Genomic DNA, 23,651 nt, shown 5'->3' on the forward strand with positions numbered 1-23,651 from the left:
ATAGTCAACAGTCTGTGAGTACCAATTTATTCAATATCTATTTGCGTGACCTCTTAAGGCTGGATTGTTTAGCCGCTGATAGTAGATAGGCATGTTGCAGCTTACAAGTAAAGGCAGTAATGAGCCGCACCAATCGCTTCAAGGAGGCCCACTCTAAGGATAAGGTTATTCGTCGATCTATGCACGCACACTACGACCGGCGTTGCCTGATATCCGGCACTTTCCTCATCGCCGAAGCAACTGACGCTCATTCTTAGGCGGCGGATACAGAATGTTCCCGGCATCTATACGGAAGAGCAGATTGCGGCCTGGAAAAGGGTAACCGATGCCGTGCTCGCGATCGATGAACACGCTTGAAGACGCATTTGCTACTGCGGCCAAGAACGCATTCGCAGCCGGCTTTGATGGCGTGGAGATCTATGGTGCACCTCGTCGACCAAATTATCCAGGACGTGAGCAACCAGCGTACGGACGGAGCACGGTGGCTCTGTCGAAAACCGTGCCAAATTTGCGCTTGAGATCATCAACAAATTGGCCGCTGCCATCGGCGACGAGAAGGTCGGTATCAGACTTTCACCGTTTCACGATTCCAGTCTATGTGATGGAGGACCCTTATCCCCAGTTTTCGTACATCGTGTCAAAGTTACAGAAAAACCATCCTAAACTGGCGTACATCCACATGATCGAACCCCGTGTTTCCGGAGGCACGGACCGTGAGCCCAGGGGAGATGAGAGCACGGATCCGTACCAATAAGTTGTGGACCGGCACCTGGATCGCAGATGGTGGATTCACGGCCGAGATCGCGAAGACGTACGCTGCTGCGCATGACGATTTGTTGGTCGCGTTCGGACGGTATTTCGTTTCAAACCCTGACTTGGTAGCCAAGGTCAAGGAGAGAATTCCGTTTTACGTTGTATAACTGTGATACGGTCTCTCTGCCATAGTCCAAGGAGGTATATAATGATATTGAGTACGTGCCGGGAGTTGAAAGGGAAGTATTATTAGATGTAGAGATATTATGGAATGTATATTGGACTGTATGCATTAATATATTTAACGATAGAATGAATAAAATCAGTTGGAGTTCCCAAATGAAAAAAATGGGACGGCATGGCTCTAGGAAAATGCTCGCAAAGCTGGACTGGTGTATTTTGGCGCCGCCAGTGATAGGTCATGGTTTACACTGAACTCTATTGAGACGAGTAGGAAGTTAGCTGCAGATGAATCTGAGAATTGCAATCAAATACTACCCAGTTATTAGTCCTGCTGATTATAGTCCAGTCACCGCAGTCTCGGATGTCCCCAGTTTCAGAGTAGCCTCTCTTCAAAGTAGCGGTTACAACAGAACAATTCCAATTGCCGTTTTCCACACTACTTATTAACTAATTCGAGTTCACTTCCGGAGGTGAATCACCTGTTGAACCATGAGCCAGAGTGTTTTGGATGCGTTGGGTAAGCGGAAATTGTGTACAGAGATTCAAAGTGAAATGCTTCATCCCCTACCCCTGACACACCCCTGAACCCTGAAGGGTCTGCCCGGCAGTACTCGCCTTGCCAACTCAGTCAGTTCATCATGGCCAACATGAGCTCTACGTCGTGGCGGATAACCAGTAGGACGACGTGGACTACGACGCGCGGCAGTGGGCTTTGTTAGAGGCCGCCGAGGACGCAGTTTCTACCCGACCGAGAAGGGCACCCAAATGTGGTCAAAGGTGATGGCGCTGTTTACATGGTTCGACGTCTATCAGCCATCGTGTTGGACTGCAGAATGAACACCTTCGAGCGGGACCGTGGAGACGGTCAAGTTGTGTTTTGCCTTGTGAGCGCGACGCGATGGATAAGAGTGCAGGCCCGCCATGGGAAATGGGTCGTTGCGGATGGAGTCGGCGAAGCTATTATTATGTGTATTATTTGTTAATTGTTATGAATATTGCGTATTTCGGCTAAAGTATATTATCTTTTATTTGTCAGTATAGTACCTATCTGGACATCTGTTGGTCAGTAGGGGGCGGCCTGAGTCTGGCCTTACACCCTATTCTCTGACTGTCTGGTCTGGTGTACAGAACATTATCCCCTAACCCTATGATTTACGCTACTTTTGAAAAGCAGAAACGACACATTGAACTAATTGTGTTAATAATATTATCATACGATAATCCCGTGAGAATGCGCTCCAGGCTGAACATAGACATGTGATTCATAGGAGTATTAATTCTATCCTTAGAGGTGCGTCGGTAAGTAAGCTGTAAGGTGCGCGAGAGCAAACCACCAAAACGTCACCACGGCGTCCCCGACATCATCAACCTTGGTTCAAGACTCCTTCACCACCACCAACGTCAATACCCCGCGCCTTCTTCACCTCCAGCGCCTGGACTACAGAACTCTCCACATCAGAAGACGTGTTAATTAATAGATGATATTCTCAACTCAGCGAAACTAACTTGCATATGAGATCCCACCTAATCAAACAAATAAAGACCAACGCACTGACTATGCAACCTGGGTATCTTGGTGCTGTGCAGGTGTATTCTTCTCTGCATCATCTGGTGGACTCTTCTCGACGTCATACTCGTACTCTTCATCACGCTGACTTTCAAACGCGTGTCCGACTGACAAATCCGCAGAGCGATTCTCCGGTCCCAAGAACGAGACAATGAGCACGAATCCAAACACGCAGCCCATAAAACTAGCCATGACTTTAGCGTAATCGTAACGTTTGATGGTCGCATCGGCCGGAGTCTCGAGGGGGAAACGCATGCCGATTGTCGCTTCGATTGTGGAAGAGGCTGATGATGCGAGATTGCCCAGTTGGTATGCGAGACCAACAATAAATGCGCGGAGCGCTGGAGGAGAGAGCTCGGAAAGGTAGATTGGGATGACACCCCATGCACCCTGGACCATGAATTGCAGTAAGAAGACGGCAGCCATTATACCACCGTTACGGACAAATGCCCACGGATAGATCAGCGCGCCACCGAGAGTGCATGCAATGATGATGGTGAGACGACGACCCATAAAGTCGGACATGTGTCCGAATAACATACCACCGGCAATAGCACCCAGGTTCGCAACACACATAGTCACGGTGCGTTTGTTGGCACCAAACTCTAGCTGCACTTCGAGCATGGTAGGATACAAGTCCTGGGAACCATGGGACATGAAGTTGAAGCCGGCCATGATGACGACAAGGTAGATCATGATGTGCCAGTAGTTCTTAAAACTTGCTTTTGCCATCTGCATGAACGACGCCTTGTGAGACGCGCGCTCCATATTCTTTTGCGCCTTGTACGTTTCCGTCTCAGGCAGACATATCCGGAATAAGATGATTAGAACCGGAGGAACGGCCCCAAACCAGAATAATGAGCGCCAGCCATGAGATGTCGTGGTTGTCAAGGCACGATTGAAAATGACAGCAAGGAGATAGCCGAGCGCGTATCCTTCCTGAAGCATTCCGGAGATGATACCTCGGGCCACGAGAGGACAATCTTCGAGGGCTGTGGCGGCACAGTTACCGTATATACCACCCATGGCGATGCCAAAGAGAGCACGCACGGCGAGAAACTGCTCGTATGTCTGAACAAATCCGGTGCCCATTTCGCAAATAATGAAGAGCACGCAGTTCCAGATGAACGGCCACTTGCGGCCGTACTTGTCAGACAGCAGACCAAAGACAATTGCGCCGACAGAACGCAGCATCAGGACAATCGTAATGCCCCATGTGATGTCAGTCACGGTTCTGCCGAGAGACTCTGCGATGCTAGACGCGGTCAAGGAGACAGTGAAAAAGTCAAAAGCGTCCCATGTCCAGCCGGCGAAAGCGACGAGGAAAAAGAGCCACTGCTTTCTGTTGAGCAGTCCTAGGACACGGAATGGATTCTCGAATCGGACATTGGACGGGGGTTTGAGAGACGAAACTCTGGTTGCAAGGTGCTGGCTAAGGCGGACATGCCAGGGCCGCTTTCCATCCGAGGCAAGGGAAGCTGCCATTTAGACGACGAGATCAGCTGCAGAAATCACAGACGAAGAGCACAGGAGCACAGAGCGAACAGGAGCAATTATAATATGACAGATCTGACAGTATACAGCCTCAACAAGGCACGGTCACAGTGTACCGAACCCATTGTGTGATGCAGAAGCCACTACCATCTACTTGCTTCTCAACTACCTTTAGAGTTTAAAAGTGGTGCAGATCGCAATGGCGGAGCGTAGATATCAGCACGCACGCTGAACGTGTTATGTAACGCGGGAGTTGCTAACCGGCGCCGCACATTTGGGAACTTTCATATGAGTGCCGAGTCGGTCTGCACGAGGCGATTCGCGGTGACGTGCGTTCATCGCAGATCTGGTAGGAATCCAGACGAGATTCGCGAAAATCCACCGAGAGACGAGTCGCATAGAACTTTGCTACTTGTCGCAGCCTGGGTGGGTCGTACGTGATGTACCTCACATATTCATCCAGAAGATTAACGCCGAGGCATAGAATCTACGCTGGGGAATCAATTACACATACTGGCGTATTCGACTGACATGCTACATACGCTTAAAATGGCGATTATAATTGGCTAATTCTGTATAACCAATAATAGCCGTGAAGGATTTAGCAATGCACGACCTCCTGATATTAATGTTTTGCGAGAGGTAGCGTGAAGTGCACACATGTTCGAGGGTGTTGCTAAGTTGGGTGCTGCGCATCTGTAAACTAATAACAATGCAAATACTACATACGAAACTACTCACATATATCAAATAAGAAATCTAGCATATTCTAGGTTCCAAGAAGACGAAAGCACACATTGGCCACTGCTCGATGTACATATCTATTTCCACAACCTACCAAACGATGACAGATCCATCATAACAACTAAAAATGAAGCTTTAACTGGAATGTAATCGTGTTGTGTAGTATATAGTTGCCCGTATGTAATCGTATTCCTCATTAGGAACGTTAGGACTACAATAGCTGTCTTTGTCCTCAGGTTCAATGAACATTGAACCCTAAACTGCGAGAACACTTAATTGGCTTGCAGATCAATACTCGAAGGAAGCGGATATGTAACCGAGCTCTTTTCTATCTTATGTATTAGACTGCACAGTCACGGGTTACGATTTCTAGGGGTGTCCACGAATAACTTCGTAAATTTTCACGACAACTAAAGTATGAAATCACGCCTCCCTGGCCTGCCCCCAATTGAATTGCACGACCTAACGATTGCATGCTTCTGCCATCCATAAGCCGCACACGTAGCGGCACTACTTCACTTAATCAGCCAATAGTCATTTATATCTTGCGGCGTCATTTTCAGGGGTTTCTTTCATGACGTCGAGCAAGCCCCGCGGGAACAGGCTTCCCAAAAGCGAGGAAGTGGAAACACTGCAATTTAGCGCCTGTCATCTTGCGCATGCGCTCAGGGTATCCTCCCAAGTCACTCTGTACCATTCGTGCCCGGGTGCAAAGCAAGGACCAAAGTGAACGTACCCTAACCCATCATCCAATATTGGCCCTTACAAGCCCATAAGATCTACAGAACTTCCGGGCTTAGATTCTGAACTTATTTTCACATTAGCCGCCTATCTGGCCATTGCATCTTGCCACTTCTAGCCTACTGTGATATCTATATTATCCATCATCAAATATCCACATAACGCCATTAATGATTACACTCGCAATCCCTTCACGACAATTTAAACATGTCCCGCAACTTCTCATTTCGTTTCTTCAACGGACTAATCGTCTTCGCTCCCAGAAACGCTCTCTGAGCAACCGGCGCAGCCATTTTCGTACGCGAGGCTACATCCAACCTTGCTTTCTTCGGCTCGCTCTCCAGGCTGCCTTCGTTCACATCGTCAAAAAGTGTAGCACCGCGGGATGGGCCGAGCTTCCGTTTCTTCTTCTTTTGTTGCACTGCCAATGCCGAACTTTCTAAGTCCTCAGACACAAGTGCTGCTAGCGATGCCGCCGTGGATGCGCTTCTCCGACGCTGGACTGGTTTCTGCAGTGCCGCATTGGACGTCTTTGGTTTCGCTGTAGGCTCAACGTAATCTGAATCGCTTCTTGACGTAGACTCTGAGGACTCATCTCTCGCCTTTTCAACTTCTATTGATTTCTCATATTGCCGGTTGGTATCCACAGGACTCAGCGGCATCACACCGGACTGGCGATTTAAAAATGGCGTCATTGAAAAACTCGATTGTGCCAACAGCTTCTCAGGAGCCACGTCCTCCTTCGAACGCAAATTCTGTGGTTGTGAACGATCAGGCCCAGGCGCGAACAGCAGCGAAGTCGCGGGTGCTTCGACTCTAGCTGACCTTTTTCCAGTCGTGTTTTTGAGCTGTGATCGTGCTGCGTCTAATTTCGTCTCCAACGCCGCCTGCTTTTCCTGGAACTGCTCTTTGGCTTTAGCTAGCTCGTTCTGTGCCTTTTCTGTGAGCATTGTCTGACGAGTCAGCTGCGTTGTTAGTGCCGTTATTTCGTCCCTGTGCTGCTTCTCAAGGATCGTTAATTCCTTCTTGTCAGCCTTACTGGCAGCGTTTCGTTCTCGTAGTGACTCCTTCTCGATCTCCCGCACTTTCTTTTGAAGCTCCTTGCATATTTCCTCAAGCTCCTTGTTGCGTGTCTTCAATGTCGCATTCTCGTTCCCCATTTTGTTTGCACTGTCTTCCACCGCTCCTAGCCGTCTCTCCAATTCGCTGGATTTCCTCTCCGCTTGAATAGCTTTTTCCTCTGTTGCTTTTTCCCGCGCACCAGTAACATTATTCAGTGACTTCATTTGGTCCTTCAACGTCTTGATTTCCATCATCAACTTGAGATTCTCGCGCGTAACCTCATTTGACTTTTTCAGGCTCTCGACCATTTCTCTGCTGGCCGTGGCACTTTCTTTTTGCGCCTCTACTAATTTCTTCTCAGTGGTTTCCTTTGTTTGTTCAATTGCAGCATACCGCTTCTCGCTCAGCGTCAAATCACTTTGTAACTTCGCATTTTCTTTCACAATGTCTTTGAGTGTGATTTCAAGCCGTTTGGTGTTGATTTCTAAGCTCTTCCTTTCACTTACCTGCTCCACAAGTTGGCGTTCGAGCTCAGATTTCTGCTGTTCCAGTTTAACAGTCAGAATCTCAGATAATCTATCCTGCTCGTACAGGTCTTGCAATTGTATTGCATGGATGGAGTCATGGTATTGCATGTGGAGTAGTGCTACCGTCTATCGTTTCGTATTAGTAAATGAGTAAATGTAGCCGAATAGAGATCGAAATGACTTACTTCGCTTAAGTCGGCTAGAGTCGGATCTTTTATACCAGCCATTGTTTGCTCATATCGTCAGAAGGGTCTGGGAAATAAACGTTTAGGAGCCGAGGAACGCTGATGATGTCGCGAATGAGGGAGATGGGAGACAAGTATGATTGTTTGTTTCCTTGACCCGGGAGGGTAACACCTGTCACCAGGCCAACGGCCGGTGACCACCGCCACTCTTTGCCTCCGCCGTCAAGGCAAGACCACCGCCGACGTGTTCATTACTCCCACCGCGATTAACGACAGCGATCCGTCAAGACCAGACTCCTGCAATTGAATCTCAGCACTCAATTGATCCGGTGATAGTCTTAACCATGCGGCAGACTCTGCGCGTCTTCATTTTCGTGTTGTTGGCGACGATTTTTGGGGTTGCTGTCGTGGCGAAGAAAGAGGAGTTGCATGACGAGAATTATATGAAGAAACTCCTCAAGAGTTCGAGTCTGCGACCAGGCGTGATCAGGCTGACCGACAATAATTTCGACAGCGTTGTGTCCGCGCCGCGGGACTACGGTCTTGTCGTGCTGTTAACTGCCGAAGCCCCGCAAATGGGATGTCATCTCTGCAGAGAGTTTAGGCCGGATTACAATTTAGTTGCCCAGTCATGGCATCAGGAGCATCCCAAGGGTGGCGACGGTTTGTATTTTGGTGTGCTGGACTTTAGGGATGGGCAGAAAACATTTCAGAAGTTGCAGTTGAAGACGGCGCCGAACTTGTGGGTTTATTCGCCGACTGTCGGTGCGGATGCTGGGCCGGTGCAACACTTTAATTACGAGATTGTCGGAGTGTACGTACACGTATTGATTCGCGATCGATTGGATTCTAATGATAATAGCCCCGACGTTCCAGGTTCCATCATCAGATTCATTGAGTCGCACGTATCTGGCGTGCATCTCACTATCCACCGACCGCGCGACTACAGCAAAGTTGCTATGCCAATCATCTTCACGCTCGCTGGCCTCGGTAGTATCAAATACATCTACCCATTCCTCCGTCCCGTTATTGAATCCCGCGCAATCTGGGCCGGCCTCTCGCTCGTGCTGATCCTCATGTTCACTTCCGGTCACATGTTCAATAACATCCGACATACACCGTATGTCGCTGGGAACAGAGACGGTGGCGTGCAGTACGTGGCACCCGGGTTTTCCAGCCAATATGGGTTTGAAACGCAGGCGATCGCAGTGCTTTACGCGTTCCTTGCCTTCGGGGCAATTTCCCTGGCCACTAAAACACCACGGATCCCAACCCGGACAAAACAGACAATGGCTATAGGGACGTGGTGTACTCTGGTCTTGTGTTTGTTTAGTTTGTTGCTGTTCATATTTAGATTGAAGAATCGGGGGTATCCGTTTTCATTGCCACCTATGACAAAGTAGCCATAACCCGAGTACGGCATCTGTAGTGGTGTCCATAGGTGGAAGTATTTTATTACCAATTTTGAACAGAAAAGTGTTTGGTCGATAGTTCTTGTACAAAATTGAAGCGCTCACAAGTATGACTTATTTATCGCGCGCGTCCAGAAACTCTGAAAAAAGTCTACTCTTGGATCGGGATTTAATTGATTTGGATATATTCATTTTAGTTGTTCTATATGTAAACACCTATCTAATGACCCTAACCCGAAGTCGAGGGCACAATGAGCGATGCAACAAATTGACAAAAGCCCAGTAGCATTTTGTACTTACAGATCACATGGTGACGAGTTATAATATTTAGGTACCCTAACTAATGATTTTTTCAAGTCCAGGTATCTATATTGGGGCAAAGCTGGGAATATTTGCTCCCTTTGTGGACGGCTAAATGCAGGATATCTAATGAGATGGGCCATTAAATAACCATCAGATTATGGCAAGCCCTAGTTGTGATGACCTCACCAACAGTAAATTTAACGTCCAACATGGAGTTAAAACAAACAAGGGCGTGACTCAACTTAGAACTACGCATCCTAAAATTTCTGTAAAACCCATCCGACGGCTCACCCTATCGCGCACTCCACTTTCTCAACCCTATACTGGACATATGCATATTTATATAAAGATATAGAGCAAGATGACTTTCGGTACTGTGCATGTTTTAGATCTCGACAGTGGGAATTTACGGTCCCTGTCGAATGCGCTTACAAAACTCGGGTATGAAGTAAAATGGATCAAGAAGCCTAGCGACGGTCTTGACAAAGCAGAGGTACGAAGGATCCTCCATTCCAACAAAGACAACTATTGACAATTGCCTAGATCTTATTGTTCCCCGGTGTCGGCAACTTTGGTCATGTCATTGGCGAACTATGGAACCGCGGATTCGTCGAGCCATTACGCGCATACATCGCCTCTGGGAGGCCACTAATGGGCATCTGCGTCGGCTTGCAAGCATTGTTCTCTGGCTCCACTGAGTCGCCAGGCGTGAAAGGTATCGGTATTATTCCAGCTGAACTCCAGATTTTCAATGATTCGACAAAGTCAGTGCCGCATATCGGATGGAATAGCGCGTCTGTTACAAATGTAGCGGATGAAGGACTGTATGGCTTGTGCGCTGAGAGCAAGTATTATTATGTGCATTCGTACCACGCGGATACTGAGGTGCCGTTACGTGAGGGCTGGACTGTTGCTATCGGAAACTACAATGGTGAAGTATTCGTCGGCGCTATGAGCAGAGACAACGTTTTCGCAACCCAGTTTCATCCAGAAAAAAGTGGTGTCGCAGGGTTACGCGTGCTTCGGGCATTTTTGCAGGGAAACCGGATATCGAAGGCGCAGGCTTCACAGACGGATATTTTGAAGAAGAATTTAGGGCTGACGAAACGTGTGATTGCATGCTTGGATGTGCGGACGAATGATGAAGGGGATTTGGTTGTTACGAAGGGTGATCAGTACGACGTACGTGAGCAAACCGCGACAGCCACCGCCGGGGGTAAGGTCCGTAACTTGGGAAAGCCTGTTGAAGTTGCGGAAAGATACTATCTCCAAGGCGCTGACGAGGTTACGTTTCTTAACATCACGTCGTTTAGAAATTGTCCACTTGTGGATACGCCTATGCTTGAGATTCTAAGAAAGACCAGCGAGACTGTGTTCGTACCGTTGACAATCGGTGGCGGAATTAGGGATATAATTGACCCAGATGGCACGAAAATTAGTGCGTTGGACGTCGCATCGATGTACTTCCGGTCCGGCGCTGATAAAGTCTCGATCGGCAGCGACGCGGTCCTTGCGGCCGAGAAATTTTACGCGCGAGGTGAAGTTTTGTCTGGCGAGACGCCTATGGAGATGATCTCAAGAGCATATGGCGTACAGGCCGTTGTTGTCTCGGTCGACCCGAAGCGAGTATATGTTTCGTCAAAGGAATGCACGAAGCATCACGTTATCAAGACCTCGTGTCCTGGCCCCAACGGCGAGGAGTACGCGTGGTATCAGTGCACCATAAAAGGTGGTCGAGAACTACGAGATCTCGACGTGCGGCAACTAGTCATGGCTGTCGAGAAGATGGGTGCTGGTGAGATTCTACTCAATTGCATCGACAAAGACGGCACCAATTCCGGCTTCGATCTAGACTTGATCAACGACGTCAAGAGCACTGTCAAGATCCCAGTTATCGCATCGTCTGGGGCAGGTAAGCCAGAGCACTTCCTAGAAGTTTTCGAAAAGACGACTACAGATGCGGCTCTTGGGGCTGGTATGTTTCACAGAAATGAGTATAAAGTTGCAGATGTCAAGAATTATCTTAGCGATCATGGGTTATTGGTGCGAAATGAGTCGGAGCTAGCACTGTAGATGAATATAGATGTGTATTTTAGTTTGGCATTTGATTATCTGCGTAAACGGGTTTGTTTAGGTCCTTTATTTGTAATAAGATGCTTTTGACAGATACATATATACATCAATTAAGTCTACTGCTTCTTGTTCATGCAAAAAGAACACATGTAGAATCGGATGCTTAAGTGCATAGCATGTGCAGCATATAAGGGCTAATTGTGAACGTTTCTCTCACTTGTGCGCTAAGTGCAGCTAACGTTTGTCGGCATGTGGGACGCGAACGGACCATCACTCCAATATCTCAAAACTCCTACGAGGTTCAATAATTCGGACCTTGCATTTCTGTGAGCCATCTATTCCAATAGATATATTATTGGAAATTATTGGGACTTAAGCGTTAAATGTATCGACTCTAGACGGTATTCCCGTGTCTGGACCCCATATTTCGAGGCACTATCGCACATCTACCTTGGTTCTCTCCTGTCGGACCGCCCCAACTTACGACACGCTTTCCTTTCCTCGCCACACATTGAATTGATCTTCGCAGATGCTAGCGCAGGCTGCATCGCGGACATCGACACAGTCCGCAGCAAGCCACACCGTGAACGGATCCGCGTCCACTCGCGCGTCCCCCCAGCCTCTCAAGAAAACTGCAAGCCCGATGATGCAAAGCGCCTTACCTGGTGGCCATGCCGCCCAAACAACTACTACCACTAACACGCCGTCAAAGCCGCAGCGACCGGCGCGAAGAATCGAGGTGGAGCAACTGATGAACGACTTTCGACGAGCTCTGGGCACCAACTGGGCTCAGTATCGGGAAATCATAACTAGTTTCCTGACCGGCCATCTCACTCGAATCGAACTCGAATGCGAGCTCTCAGTGATTCTTGATAAGAGTATGGTGAGGATGCATAATCAATTTTTGCTCGCGAGTTTGGCGAACGCATTGAGAGATCCACCACCGTCAACGAATGGGCTACCAGCGTGGAATATGCGGTCGAAGGATGCGCCGTTGCGGATAGCGAAGAATTCAGGTGATCCAGTTGTTGCTAAGTTAAAATCTGAAATTATGGGATTTACGCCGAGGGAGCGAAGAAGAATAAAAGCGATCACCCGAGTATGTAGTGGATATGTGATATTTACCTCTGTTGCCCGTAGCTGACTCTATTACCCAGGACGCAGGAAAGAAGGGCCCCATACCATCAACAATCGTTCTCACGAAACAAGCCAGATCGGTTAAGTTTCCAAGCGTCAAGGACAAAGAAAAATCGAAGACCAGTACGTCTCCGGATCCACAAATTTCAAAAACTTGTACTGACATACGGTATATAGATATAACACAGGAGATCACTCAGAGCTATCAAGCTCCACTTGCGACCGAATCATTTGAACTTCCTGATACAGATAACATGCGGACCCGAATTTTGGGGATAGCGTATGAACATGGACTATTAGATGGCATTGCGAACGATGTTCCAGATATTGTATTAGCCGGTCTGGAATATCATCTAAGAGATTTCTTGCAGCAATTGCTGGATCGGGTGCGGCCGAAAAAGCACAAGAAAATGTCTGACACAACCTTTGTGTCATTGGCAAATGCGTCAGCGCAGTTTATCACGCATACGAGTACTAAAGAGAGCGTGAATGGTACTGCTGAGAACGGAGTCAAGTCTGGTGCTGCTGTTGTAAACGGTGTGAAAGCCAAACGACAACGATCGCAACAATATGAAGATGAGAATATCATTACCGCTGAGGATATGGCACTGGCATTAGAACTCGCACCACACAGTATAGTTGAACCCAGCGGGCCACTGTATAGATTGTGGGACGTTATGTTGCGGGATGAAATTGACGACTTTCCTGCGCCTTCTATTCAGCAGTGAGTCTGCTGTTATTAATTAGACTTGCAAGATTGACGTTTTGTACATAGTTATCTTTTGTCATGATAGCATTTAGAACGTGTTGTATGTGATTTTATGACATTTTTCTTTTGGTGCTGGTCTGGGTCTTCTGGTAAATTTTGTACTATACAGTTTCTTTTTGCGAGGATGCTTATATTATCTGCTATGCAATACTTGTTCATTATGGTCTTTAGTCATGGCGCTTCGGTTCTTATTCCATATAGATAGAATGCAATTTGCAATATCTGTAGTTTGACGTTATGTAGTCATAACCGCTTGTGAGATATGTTGACAGTACTGCCGCGACAACTTCCACCTCCAGATTGCCCCTGAAGGATCGTTCCCAAAGCTCAGTGATTAGAACTTCCATACAGCCGATATACTAGCCACTTGTATTGCGATTAGATGGTCTAAAAGATAGCATACGTGGTATACTGTATTAGAGCTCGGCGACAAAATGTCTAGACTATCCAGGTTTGTTTGCTTCACTCAGCAAGTGGTGGAATATCATCTAGGATATCGTTCGAATTACATTGTCGGCATATATAGACATCCACAAATTCTACGCCGTTACTCCCAAGTTGCAAGTCCCAAAGATACACAGGGAGCTAAAAATGCTCAGATATCCAGCAACGAACGTCAAATATCTTTCAAAGATGCTACTTTTGAAAATACGTTGCTCCGCGACGCCTGCTCCTGCAGTATATGTCTGGACACTTCGACGCAGCAGAGACGATTCTCAACCGGCCAGATTCCACTAGATGTCCGCCCGAAATCTCTAGTGCAAGCGAATAAGAACGGGGAATATGAAGTAACGTGGACTGCGAAAGGAGTGGAGGATCATATGAGCGTATATTCCCAGGAACGAATAGCGCAACTCGCATCACCGTTGTGGCGGTATAATAATAGATGGCGATTTGCACGGGATGCAGTGTTGTGGGACGCGGACACTCTACGTGGGAATTTAGTGTCGCGGCTATACGATGATTATATGAATGACGAAGAAGCATTTAAAGATGTAGTGCTCGGGCTGTACAGAACGGGATTGGCATTCCTTAGAGATTCCCCCACAAAGGAGTGTACTGGTGATATGGAAATTGTGGTCGAGAAAATCGCGAAAAAGATAGGATATATTAAGGAGACATTCTACGGTACATCGTGGGATGTCGTTTCACGGCCCGACGCGAAGAATATTGCGTGAGGGGTTGCGTGATGAATTGTCATTCGGATTCGTCGACTAATTCTCAGTAGATACACATCGGAGAACCTGCCACTCCATATGGACCTCCTCTACTACGAGTCTCCACCTGGAGTACAACTTCTTCACTGCATAGCTAACCGCGCCGAAGGCGGAGAATCTGTCTACGCTGACTCGTTTCATGCTGCATATCAGCTCCTCGAGGACGACCCAATATCTTTCTATAATCTCACGATGTTCCCAATTACATTCCACTACCGCAACGATGGCTATCATTACGTGTACACGCGACCACTGATCGAGCTCGATAATTTCTACACGAAGCCTACACCAGAACATCCCGTCGTTCGGATAAAATGTGTGAATTATTCCCCTCCTTTCCAGGCGCCATTCGAACATTTTGTCACCCATTCTGAGACTGCTGAAAGGAACGTCGAGTTCGGAGAGTTTATACGAGCATTTAATAAGTTTGAAAAGATCATCTATAAACCTTCGCAGCAGTTTGAAAGTAAATTCAAACCTGGCGATGTTGCACTGTTTATGAATAGGAGAGTGCTCCATAGCCGTCGTCGGTTTACACTGACGTCATCAACGCAGGGCAACAATGATGATGGCAGCTATGGACGGTGGTTGAAGGGGACGTATTTAGATATCGATAGTTTCTATTCAAAACTGCGCGAATTATCAGGATTGTGAAGTCGCACTGTAAATGGTCGTCGTCGGAGTTTGGACGATTCTTCATGAGCACTTAGATTAATAGCACAGTATCTGATGAAAGGAATTGGAAATTACATATAATGTCTGAAAAAGAAGGACTTCATTTAACTACCCATCAAATACAATAGTCATATACATGATCATATACATGCCACAGATCTAAAACGCAGTTGCATTATACCCAGACGTCCAGTTCATTCCGCCTATACTCATCTTCCTCGATCTGCGGATAATATGGCACCATTGCATCTGCACTCTGCACATAAGCAGAATCATACAATCGCCAATACGGTTGTCGTACTTTCCGCGCCGGATGAAATAATCCTGCCCACGTGTAATTCATCACAATTCCAACGCCAACACAATTTCTGATTGCCTCGATACCATCAATTATGCGGTCAATAACGTGAGGCGACGTTTCAAAGATGTTAGGCATAAGGAGATTCAGCATATGGACCATGGTATCCTCACATCCAAGACCGATACATCCCAAAGCAATATGTTTGACGACAGTAGCCGCTGTTTGCCGGTGGACTTGATCACGATCGATTAGTGCATCTTCAAGTAGTGGAGCCACGGCGTAAACATAGTCCTTAGCCATTTCACCAATATATTCGAAAAGGAAACTCAGTGACTTAAGAACGCCATTCTGGACATTCAGTTCTGGCACACGATATTCGTTCATCAAAGCTGGCAGAACAGTGAATGGTGCACAGGTCTCTGCCACGATTCCAATGGCGACGGCCGTACACACACGCGATTGACGTTCCTGTACTCGGAGATTGTTGAGAAGAGTAACCAGGACGTCCTGTGGACCGATAGCCTTCGCAATGTAACCTAATTCCAGTGTGAGCATATCATTTATCACTATCATTAAGAATGACTACATACCAAATGTATTATTAGCAGCTCTTCGGATACCCTTCTTGTGAGCTTTCAACATATCCAATAATTCAAAGCAAATGCGCATCCATTCTCTGGCGCTAACATATTCTGCACCACGATCCGCAATTCGACCAACAAGATCAATCGTGTTCTCCTGTACTTTTTCGTGTCGGTTTCGCAAAATAGGAGTGAGTCGTGGAAGAAGATCTCGAATGGGAGGCTGCATTTCAGATATACCAACCACTGTGACAATACTTCGCAGTGCCCCCAGAATGGATCCCAAGACTTCCGGGTATTCTTCACCGAGATATTCATACAACACGACACCAAGCTTGCCCATAAGAACATCCTCACCGCAATTATTCATGACAACAGCAATTCTAGTAATGAGATCCGCAGATTGCTGCCGAACCGTCGCTGACTTGTTGTTCAATCGCCAGAGAATTGTTGATACAATTTGTGACAAGTATGGTTTAGTTCGTAGACCAAGCGCATTGACAACCGTGCCGAATCCGTTCAGTAGAATATTGTCTTCGATAGTCTGTTCTTGGAACGCGAATAGTATGCCATCGATCAGTCGTTCCTCCAATCTTTCTGAAATATCAGTTGCACCTAAAGCAGCGACAACTTTCTCGATAGTCTCCACCCCCATTTTTCTGTACGCCTCGGACTCGTCCTTCAGCACGTCCACTATCCTCTCGACGATTTCTGCAACACCCACTTTCTGTGCAAGCTCGACAGTGGTGTCGACAACCTGTCTATAATTCCGACGATCGAGAGCCATACGGCGAACCCAGAAGCTCTTGAAAAACGACGGCAAAACTTCCTCCCGCAAATATTGTGCGGTGACACCTTCCGTCGACGCGCACTGCTGGACGACGCGAAGTACAATCTTCTTCATCTCCTCATCCGGCGAGTTAAACTCTCGTATGAGAATAACCATGACTTCCTTAGTGTAATAGTTGGCGTATTCGGGATCCATAAGAGGAATTATGAATCCAATACATTTCAGGAATGCCGCCAGACCTTTTCCACGGTGCCTTCGAATTCCGAGCCACAGAGGTTCCAGCACAGAGTCGAATGATTCGATACCATATGGGGCCGCAGCTTCAGCCAGCGCGCCGAGTGCCAAGGAAGTGACCGTTCGTACTTTGGCTTGTTCATCAGTCAAACACGGTGCAATGCAGTCAACCAGGCCCTTAAGATGTGGTAGCACTGCACAGCCCATGAGCACTGCTATCTGCTGAATAATTTTAACACCAGTATGACGGGCCTGCCAGGACTTCTTCGAAGAGCACACTGCCTTCAAAAATGGTAGCAATGCGGGAACCCCAAGTGCTGAGGCGACGACTGCAAAAGCTCTAGATGTAGTATTCCGAACATATTCGTCGACATGATCAATATCTGGCCGCATGGTTGCAATCATATGAGCAAGGCCAGCCGCCTTGGCAAGATTGGCAATGATTTCACGACCTTCGACTCTTGCGTAATAATCTTCATCAATCAACATTGGCTCGACAACGACCAGGATCTTGTGTGTGAACGGTCTAACCATATCATCAAGCTTGTAGAGAATGCGGTCGATGACCTTCACGAGTAAATGACGCTCCTGATCCTCGAGTGTGCGTTCCATCAGTAATGGAAGAATCAAGTCGAATAATGCGGTTGCGCCAAACTGACGCGCGTTGTCTGTAAGTTGTCGTAGAGCTGTCTTTCTCATCGGCGGCGTACCGTTCTTCACCTTAAGAAGCAGCCTGAGAATCTTTCGCTGCTTCAGCTCGTCGATTCCCAGTTCCGACTCCTGACTGCCGTCTGCCAATTTTCCAAAATACTTCATATCTTCCTGTTTGAAATACTGCAACTCGCCAACTCCAGGAATATTCGTAGGAATTTGCTTCGCCATGCCTGTGCTCACCGCAGTATTTTCGTCAAACATCATGAACCCGCCACCACTACCAGTCTGCGCTGGAGTCTGCATCAACTTTCGTGCTGGCGTGACGATAGGAACATATCCCGCGGGAGGTTCGAGAATAACATATCCCTCAGAAGGTAATAGTCGATCCAACTCTTCATCTGGCAAAAACCCGCCTCCAGTTGCCATAGGCAAGATTCCGCCCGCACTCGCAGATGGGTGTAATGGCGTCTGCATACCCAGTGCTGCGGACCCAATCGGGGTGGCCTCCAACGACGGCGCCTGATCCCAGCGCGACCTCCGCGGTGTAGCCTCAACCTCGTCCCATCGTGACTTCTTCTTTGGCGCGGGTTCCACAGATTCTATCTTCGCCTCAAGCTTCGATTCGAGATCTTCCTCGGTCTTGACCGCGACGGGCTCAACGACATCCCACCTCCGCTTGCGAGCACGAGGTTTTAAGTCCAGTTCTGGAGATTCCTCTTTTACCCTTGAAGGCGCCATAAGTCTACTTGTGGTCTCGCGATAATAAGTAGATGTAGATGCTAGATTGATTAATACCACTAACTCGAACACTATGAGGGAGTTTGAGTAAATCTCTCAAGCAATCGTCGAAAGTAATGGAACTGGCCGTCCGACAGCCGCCATAAATCTTGTGCGGTTATGGCTGCAATCGCCGCCAGAATTCTAGCTTATGTAGGTAATTCTGGTAACAAGGGTGCGCCGCAGACCTGGGTTTTATTTTTTGCTGACTGGGGTTATTCGGCTCCACAATAAATAGCTCCTGATTTGGTGACAAATAGAGCCAGATGACCAAGTGTTACTCTGTTAGTGTCAGAGTCGACGTGTCCGGTTCTAGAATCAGATCAACATACTACCTCTCGCAATCGGTACCATACAATCACAAGAACTCGCCAGGGCTGCTTCAATTCACGGGCCAAGGCACAATGGCCTCTATGATCTACAAGACACTGCAGCTGTACTTGCTACTTTTGCTAGTCGTTCGTTCAGAAGCAGCGGCATTTGTCCCATCTTCTGCCTTTCAGATTCAGAACTTGTTCCGGACGGTTGATCTAACAAAATCGTATTTGCGCGAGTCGGCATCGTTTATAATTGAAAATATTTCTGAAGAACCGCAGAATGAATATTATGTTGCGGTACCGTCCGAGATTGTGGGAAATGCCACAGACAGTCATTTAGCGATAATGGAAGTGAAGGAGAAGAGAGTAGATCCAGCTGTCAGCTTGGTCGTCGAGGTCGGACCTTCTAATACGGATCTGTAAGTCGGAATTAGCTTAGACATTTAATGTTAGCTCGTACTGTTCAGAGCTAATTGGTGGGTTTCCAAGTGGTGTGCAGTTCTACAAGGTGCAGCTCAGCAAACCCCTAACAGCGGGGGAGACTTCTACAATCCAGATGGCTACGGCGACAATTGGTGCACTGGAAGCTCAGCCGAAGTTGATTAAGCAGCCCGAGGCCCAGAATCTGTTGTGGACTGGCTCGAAGCTGGCGTTGAGCCCATACAAGGTTGCCCGGCAAAGGACTAAGGTCAAGTATGCAACGCAATGGTCTCATTAGTAAACCTCTAGCTAACGTAGCCAAAGGCTTCCTGATCGTGGTGCTAATGCTTACTCAAAAACAAAGAACGATCCTCAGGTTGAAGATACCACCCTGACTTACGGCCCCTACGTCGACTCCGAACCATTTGCCACGGAAACGATTCAGGTTCGATACGAGTATCACTTCCCAGTTGTCGAGATTACCAAACTAGAGCGTGAATTGTGGGTGTCACACTCTGGTGGTAATCTTGCAACCGAAGAGCGCTACTGGATGACAAATTCCGCTGCCAAGTATGTCACTTGTAATTGCATTTCGGGCTTCCATACTAATTGTATAGACTGTCGGAGGCTTTCTCGCGACTACGATGGCAAGCTTCCGGTATGGCTGGTGAGCGATCTACAGCAATCAAAGGTTTTTTGGTTCGTCTTCGCCCCGGAGCTCGTGACGTCTACTTCACTGACGAAATCGGTAACGTATCGACCAGCAATTTCCGCGCAGACATCCGTGATCCCGTTCTAGACTTCCGTCCACGATACCCCATCTTTGGTGGCTGGAATTATTCTTTTACCCTGGGATGGAACCACGACCTTGGACGCAGTTTGAGGGTTTTGTCATCAGAAGACTCCGGGAGTGATACCTATGTGCTTCGCGTGCCTCTTCTGGAGGGACCGGACAATGCGGCATATGACGTGGCGGAAGTCTCGATAATCTTGCCTGAAGGTGCGAATGTTGTGCACATCTTTTCTACCTATGGAGACTACACGAAGGAGGAGTCGTTGCTCAAGTCACATCTGGATACTATTGGGCGGACTGTCGTTAAGCTAACCCTCAACAACATCGTTGACGAGCATCGACGGAACGAGCTCTATGTACGTACCAGCATCAGCACAGTAAGGAGACCAAAAGCTAACGTACCATAGATCACATACACGTACTCATCCGCTTCAAGTCTGCATAAGCCAATTATTGTTTCAGCTGCTATCGCTGCAATATTCTTTGCATGGATTATTCTCGGACGAATTGACGTGAGCATATCAAAGTAGAATGGTAATGTGAAGGACTGCTACGGGTTATTAGCAATTTATTTGTAAAATATTTTGTCGATCGACATTTAAAATATGCTTAGATATTCTTAAGGATAAAAGTTAGTATTGCAGCAGACAGTACACTCTATAAGGCTAATGCAAGTACTGATGATACTTCAAACCATAAACCCGCTATATAATGTCTAGTCGTTGTTCTTGCTCTCCTGCGCGAAATTAAAGTGTACGTGTTGAGTGTGGAACAGCATCACCGAGATTCGCAAAGAACTTGGTGCTGGTATAACTGGCGGCTTGCGCCTCAGCCTCTGATTTCTGCTTGAGCGCCTTGCTTGACGCGCACTAAGTTTGGATCTATGATCGCGACGACATTGAGTCTCTGTCCGAGGAGTTTCTACAAGAGCATGTATATCGAAAGTTGCAAATAATATTCCCGATTTAACAGACCTCAAGTCATAGAGAATGATTCCACGACACACCGTCGTTACCACATGCTCCGGACGCACTCATTTCTTCCCCAATCCTCTCACGGAGTTAATTAGCTTTCCGCTCCAAGACATAGACCATCTATATTCGAATCAATCACCATGTAGCAGAGGTTGAATTAATCCTTTGGCCATGTGCAATCTAGACGTCCTCAAGGAGATACTCCGCTTAGAAGTAAATCTTTCCTATGGGATACTTCGCTTAAGTTATAGGATCTTCAGATATATATGCCCGATCTTAACCGTAAACGGCCTACTGTATTGTTTTTAGTGAACACTGTATACTCGCTAACTGAGTTTCCGAAACCGCACCCGTGTACATCGCCCAGGCCAGTCTAGAATCTCATTGGCGCCTGTCTCATCCAATTTATTGTGTGGTGACCGTCGCACACCAGTTCCCCGCAATGGTGCGGCTCAATTATTGAACATCAGGTAGATGCTGGTGCTGGCATTCGGAGTTTGTGCACTGACGATGAGTGCATTGCCTTAATTCTGCCTGACTACGGGGCATCTGATTACACTGACTGTATAGAGTAGGTTTTAGTTAATGGCATTACATTTCATGAATTTGTTATCCTGGTAGAGTAATTACTTACAAAAAAAGTATGCTGGTCAATTTTAGTTATTTACGTTCCGCGATGAGGTTCGACGAGCGTCTCGCGAGAACTCTAATTGCACCCAAAGCCTTCACTAAATTGATCACGTTCCCCGCAGAACGTCATCAGCGTCGCCAAGGACGTACCTGGAATTGGTTTAAAAAATTCTGGTAAACTATGATCAGGCTTCTTTTGACCTGGGACGATTCATACTAATGTTCTAGCTCGCTGCTTTGCGCTACGACGTATGAGATTATCATAGACTGGTATAGAACACCGACGAGTGACTCCTGAATTGCGTGACGGTCGGTGGTTCAGATGTCTTCCCCAGGGGTACTAAGGTCAGATTAAACATTATCCTCAAGTTTGTCGTCGGGGGGGAGGCTTTTTGGTGTGGCGGCTCCGTATGAAAATAATTGCCCGGCGGATCGGCACTAGGCTCATCCAACATTGGAACTTGCAGACTGTACATTTATTGTCCTTCGTTGCGTGCTCCCAGCAAATACAGGTGTGCGCTTGCAGGAGCGGTTAGCAATGCAATGTCCCGATCGGAGACCCGACAGTCGCTTTCGTCGGCCAGCGCACCTTCCCCGATTGATGGTAATAATGCCCCGAATGCTAGCGTCACGACGAATCAAGTGCCGTACAGAAAGTCATCAGCATCATTGCCTTCCGCACTTCCTACCCAAAAACAAGAGGAGCCGCCGCCAGGGACTTCGCCGCGCGGAGAAACACTCGCCGAAATGCCGCTGATGAACCTCGACAAAGGCTTGGTTGGTTGGGAATCGACCCAAGACCGAGAAAACCCAATGAACTGGACCGCGTTGCGAAAATGGCGGACAATGACGCTCGTGATTATTTCTTGCTTCATGCTGCCATTCACATCCACGGTGTTTGCACCAGGTGAATCGTACGTGGCAGCGGACTTTCATGAAAGTAATCTAGTGGTGTTGTCCCTCATGATTTCGCTGTTTGTCTTCGGATTTGGATGGGGACCTATGCTGCTTCATGCTCCTCTGAGTGAATTGTATGGCAGGAAGTACGTTATTGCTATATCGAATTTTATCTTCGCGATGTTCCAGCTGGGATGTTCGTTGGTCAACGGCACGGCCGCGTTCATGGTCTGCCGTTTTCTTGGAGGATTTCTGGGATGCGCAGGAATTGTTGTCGGCGGTGGCGTGATATCCGACATGTTCACCAAAGAGAACGTCGGAAGTGCGTATAATTTGGTCTCCAATTGTAGGCAGCTGTCTCCGGGTTATGCTAATAAAGTTGTAGAAGCATCAGCAATGTTTGGGCTCGGTCCATTGTTGGGACCTGCTCTTGGCCCGGTAATAGGCGGATTTATGGCTGAGACCGTCGGTTGGCGATGGACATTCCGCCTGATGCTCATTTTCGGCTGCATGGTGGCAGTAGCTATGTTGATTGTTGCTGAGGAAACGCATCCCGGCCGGCTACTCGTCCAGAAAACAAGACGACTGCGGAAAGAGCTAAACCGCCCCGAGTTGATCTCCGCCATGGACATCAATAAACGACGAACGCCGCGGGAGGTCTTCTGGTTTGGTATTTCGCGGCCGCTCGCGCTTCTCGGGAGCGTGCCGACGGTTACTTTTCTCGGGCTGTATATGGCCATTGCTTTTTCATTTTTGTACATATTCATGACAACCGTTCCCAGAGTTTTTGAGGGAATCTACAATTTCAGTTCTGGGATTATTGGCTTATGCTATCTGGGCATGGGCTGTGGCCAGCTTACGGGTATTGTTACCATTGGCTCAACCAACGACAAGCTTGTCCGCTATCTCACCAAAAAGAATAAAGGCATCCGCGAACCAGAGTTCCGTCTCCGACCACTCCTCCTTTCGTGCGTTCTCATTCCTGCGGCCATGTTCTGGTACGGCTGGGCGATCCAAGCGCGCGCACACTGGTTCGCGGTGGTCGCGTCGCTATATCCCCTCGGTCTCGGCATGGTCGCAAGCATGATCCCGATCCAGACTTATTTTATCGAATGCTTCGCGCCGTACGGTTTGTCTGCCAGCGCGACGGCCGCCGGCAACTGTTTCCGCATGACAAGCGCAGCTTTCTTCCCGCTTCTTGCGCCATCGCTATTTGCTCGATTGGGGCACGGGTGGGGATGCTCTGTGCTCGGGTTCATTGCGTTTGCTCTCTGTGGGTCGATGGCTGTCGGATTCATATATTTTGGGAAACGATTGAGAGAGCGGTTTCCCCCACGAGGATATAATATATAATATATAATTCTTAGTTTTAGTATTGCATCCTTTTTCTAGCGTTTCTGCCTGTCGGGCTGTCAAGCATTACTTTATAACTCGATTTATA

The 23,651-nt window shown here is 47.7% G+C and overlaps 10 protein-coding genes across 10 annotated transcripts; 7 read left to right on the forward strand and 3 right to left on the reverse strand.

The window, feature by feature from the left end:
- Nucleotides 1-123: 123 nt before the first annotated feature.
- On the forward strand, nucleotides 124-809 carry V1508DRAFT_276818 (uncharacterized protein). Its single transcript, XM_066936503.1, has one exon. It carries the CDS (start codon nucleotides 326-328, stop codon nucleotides 752-754), a length of 429 nt encoding a protein of 142 aa, XP_066797680.1. The 5' UTR covers nucleotides 124-325; the 3' UTR covers nucleotides 755-809.
- A 1,296-nt stretch (nucleotides 810-2,105) lies between these two features.
- On the reverse strand, nucleotides 2,106-4,161 carry V1508DRAFT_411773 (major facilitator superfamily domain-containing protein). The gene has a single exon (XM_066939516.1). The coding sequence runs from the start codon at nucleotides 3,986-3,988 to the stop codon at nucleotides 2,492-2,494; it is 1,497 nt and encodes a 498-aa protein (XP_066797681.1). The 5' UTR covers nucleotides 3,989-4,161; the 3' UTR covers nucleotides 2,106-2,491.
- Nucleotides 4,162-5,248: 1,087 nt separating this feature from the next.
- Nucleotides 5,249-7,625, reverse strand: V1508DRAFT_411775 (uncharacterized protein). The gene is made up of 2 exons (XM_066939517.1): nucleotides 7,257-7,625; nucleotides 5,249-7,197 (listed from the first exon to the last, which is right to left on the reverse strand). Exons 1-2 carry the CDS (start codon nucleotides 7,296-7,298, stop codon nucleotides 5,674-5,676), a joined length of 1,566 nt encoding a protein of 521 aa, XP_066797682.1. The 5' UTR covers nucleotides 7,299-7,625; the 3' UTR covers nucleotides 5,249-5,673.
- On the forward strand, nucleotides 7,501-8,860 carry V1508DRAFT_411777 (uncharacterized protein). The gene is made up of 2 exons (XM_066939518.1): nucleotides 7,501-8,070; nucleotides 8,119-8,860. The coding sequence occupies exons 1-2, from the start codon at nucleotides 7,601-7,603 to the stop codon at nucleotides 8,657-8,659; spliced, it is 1,011 nt and encodes a 336-aa protein (XP_066797683.1). The 5' UTR covers nucleotides 7,501-7,600; the 3' UTR covers nucleotides 8,660-8,860.
- A 362-nt stretch (nucleotides 8,861-9,222) lies between these two features.
- On the forward strand, nucleotides 9,223-11,163 carry V1508DRAFT_366118 (uncharacterized protein). The gene is made up of 2 exons (XM_066937351.1): nucleotides 9,223-9,464; nucleotides 9,515-11,163. Exons 1-2 carry the CDS (start codon nucleotides 9,333-9,335, stop codon nucleotides 11,042-11,044), a joined length of 1,662 nt encoding a protein of 553 aa, XP_066797684.1. The 5' UTR covers nucleotides 9,223-9,332; the 3' UTR covers nucleotides 11,045-11,163.
- Nucleotides 11,164-11,336: 173 nt separating this feature from the next.
- On the forward strand, nucleotides 11,337-13,211 carry V1508DRAFT_366124 (transcriptional regulator of RNA polII, SAGA, subunit-domain-containing protein). Its single transcript, XM_066937352.1, has 3 exons — nucleotides 11,337-12,143; nucleotides 12,202-12,304; nucleotides 12,359-13,211. The coding sequence occupies exons 1-3, from the start codon at nucleotides 11,574-11,576 to the stop codon at nucleotides 12,907-12,909; spliced, it is 1,224 nt and encodes a 407-aa protein (XP_066797685.1). The 5' UTR covers nucleotides 11,337-11,573; the 3' UTR covers nucleotides 12,910-13,211.
- On the forward strand, nucleotides 13,212-14,981 carry V1508DRAFT_381922 (taurine catabolism dioxygenase TauD, TfdA family-domain-containing protein). Its single transcript, XM_066937713.1, has 2 exons — nucleotides 13,212-14,124; nucleotides 14,179-14,981. The coding sequence occupies exons 1-2, from the start codon at nucleotides 13,385-13,387 to the stop codon at nucleotides 14,819-14,821; spliced, it is 1,383 nt and encodes a 460-aa protein (XP_066797686.1). The 5' UTR covers nucleotides 13,212-13,384; the 3' UTR covers nucleotides 14,822-14,981.
- Nucleotides 14,869-18,353, reverse strand: V1508DRAFT_411783 (armadillo-type protein). Its single transcript, XM_066939519.1, has 2 exons — nucleotides 15,734-18,353; nucleotides 14,869-15,679 (listed from the first exon to the last, which is right to left on the reverse strand). The coding sequence occupies exons 1-2, from the start codon at nucleotides 18,138-18,140 to the stop codon at nucleotides 15,018-15,020; spliced, it is 3,069 nt and encodes a 1,022-aa protein (XP_066797687.1). The 5' UTR covers nucleotides 18,141-18,353; the 3' UTR covers nucleotides 14,869-15,017.
- A 230-nt stretch (nucleotides 18,354-18,583) lies between these two features.
- V1508DRAFT_395623 (Ribophorin I) lies at nucleotides 18,584-20,239 on the forward strand (the record flags this gene model as incomplete). Its single annotated transcript, XM_066938057.1, has 5 exons — nucleotides 18,584-18,915; nucleotides 18,986-19,189; nucleotides 19,241-19,486; nucleotides 19,534-20,065; nucleotides 20,117-20,239. 5 exons carry the CDS (start codon nucleotides 18,584-18,586, stop codon nucleotides 20,237-20,239), a joined length of 1,437 nt encoding a protein of 478 aa, XP_066797688.1.
- A 1,617-nt stretch (nucleotides 20,240-21,856) lies between these two features.
- V1508DRAFT_395624 (major facilitator superfamily domain-containing protein) lies at nucleotides 21,857-23,563 on the forward strand (the record flags this gene model as incomplete). Its single annotated transcript, XM_066938058.1, has 2 exons — nucleotides 21,857-22,532; nucleotides 22,596-23,563. 2 exons carry the CDS (start codon nucleotides 21,857-21,859, stop codon nucleotides 23,561-23,563), a joined length of 1,644 nt encoding a protein of 547 aa, XP_066797689.1.
- Nucleotides 23,564-23,651: the final 88 nt, after the last annotated feature.

This window comes from Lipomyces doorenjongii (genome assembly GCF_038497915.1).
Source record: "Lipomyces doorenjongii strain NRRL Y-27504 unplaced genomic scaffold V1508scaffold_8, whole genome shotgun sequence".
NCBI classification, from domain to species: domain Eukaryota; kingdom Fungi; phylum Ascomycota; class Lipomycetes; order Lipomycetales; family Lipomycetaceae; genus Lipomyces; species Lipomyces doorenjongii.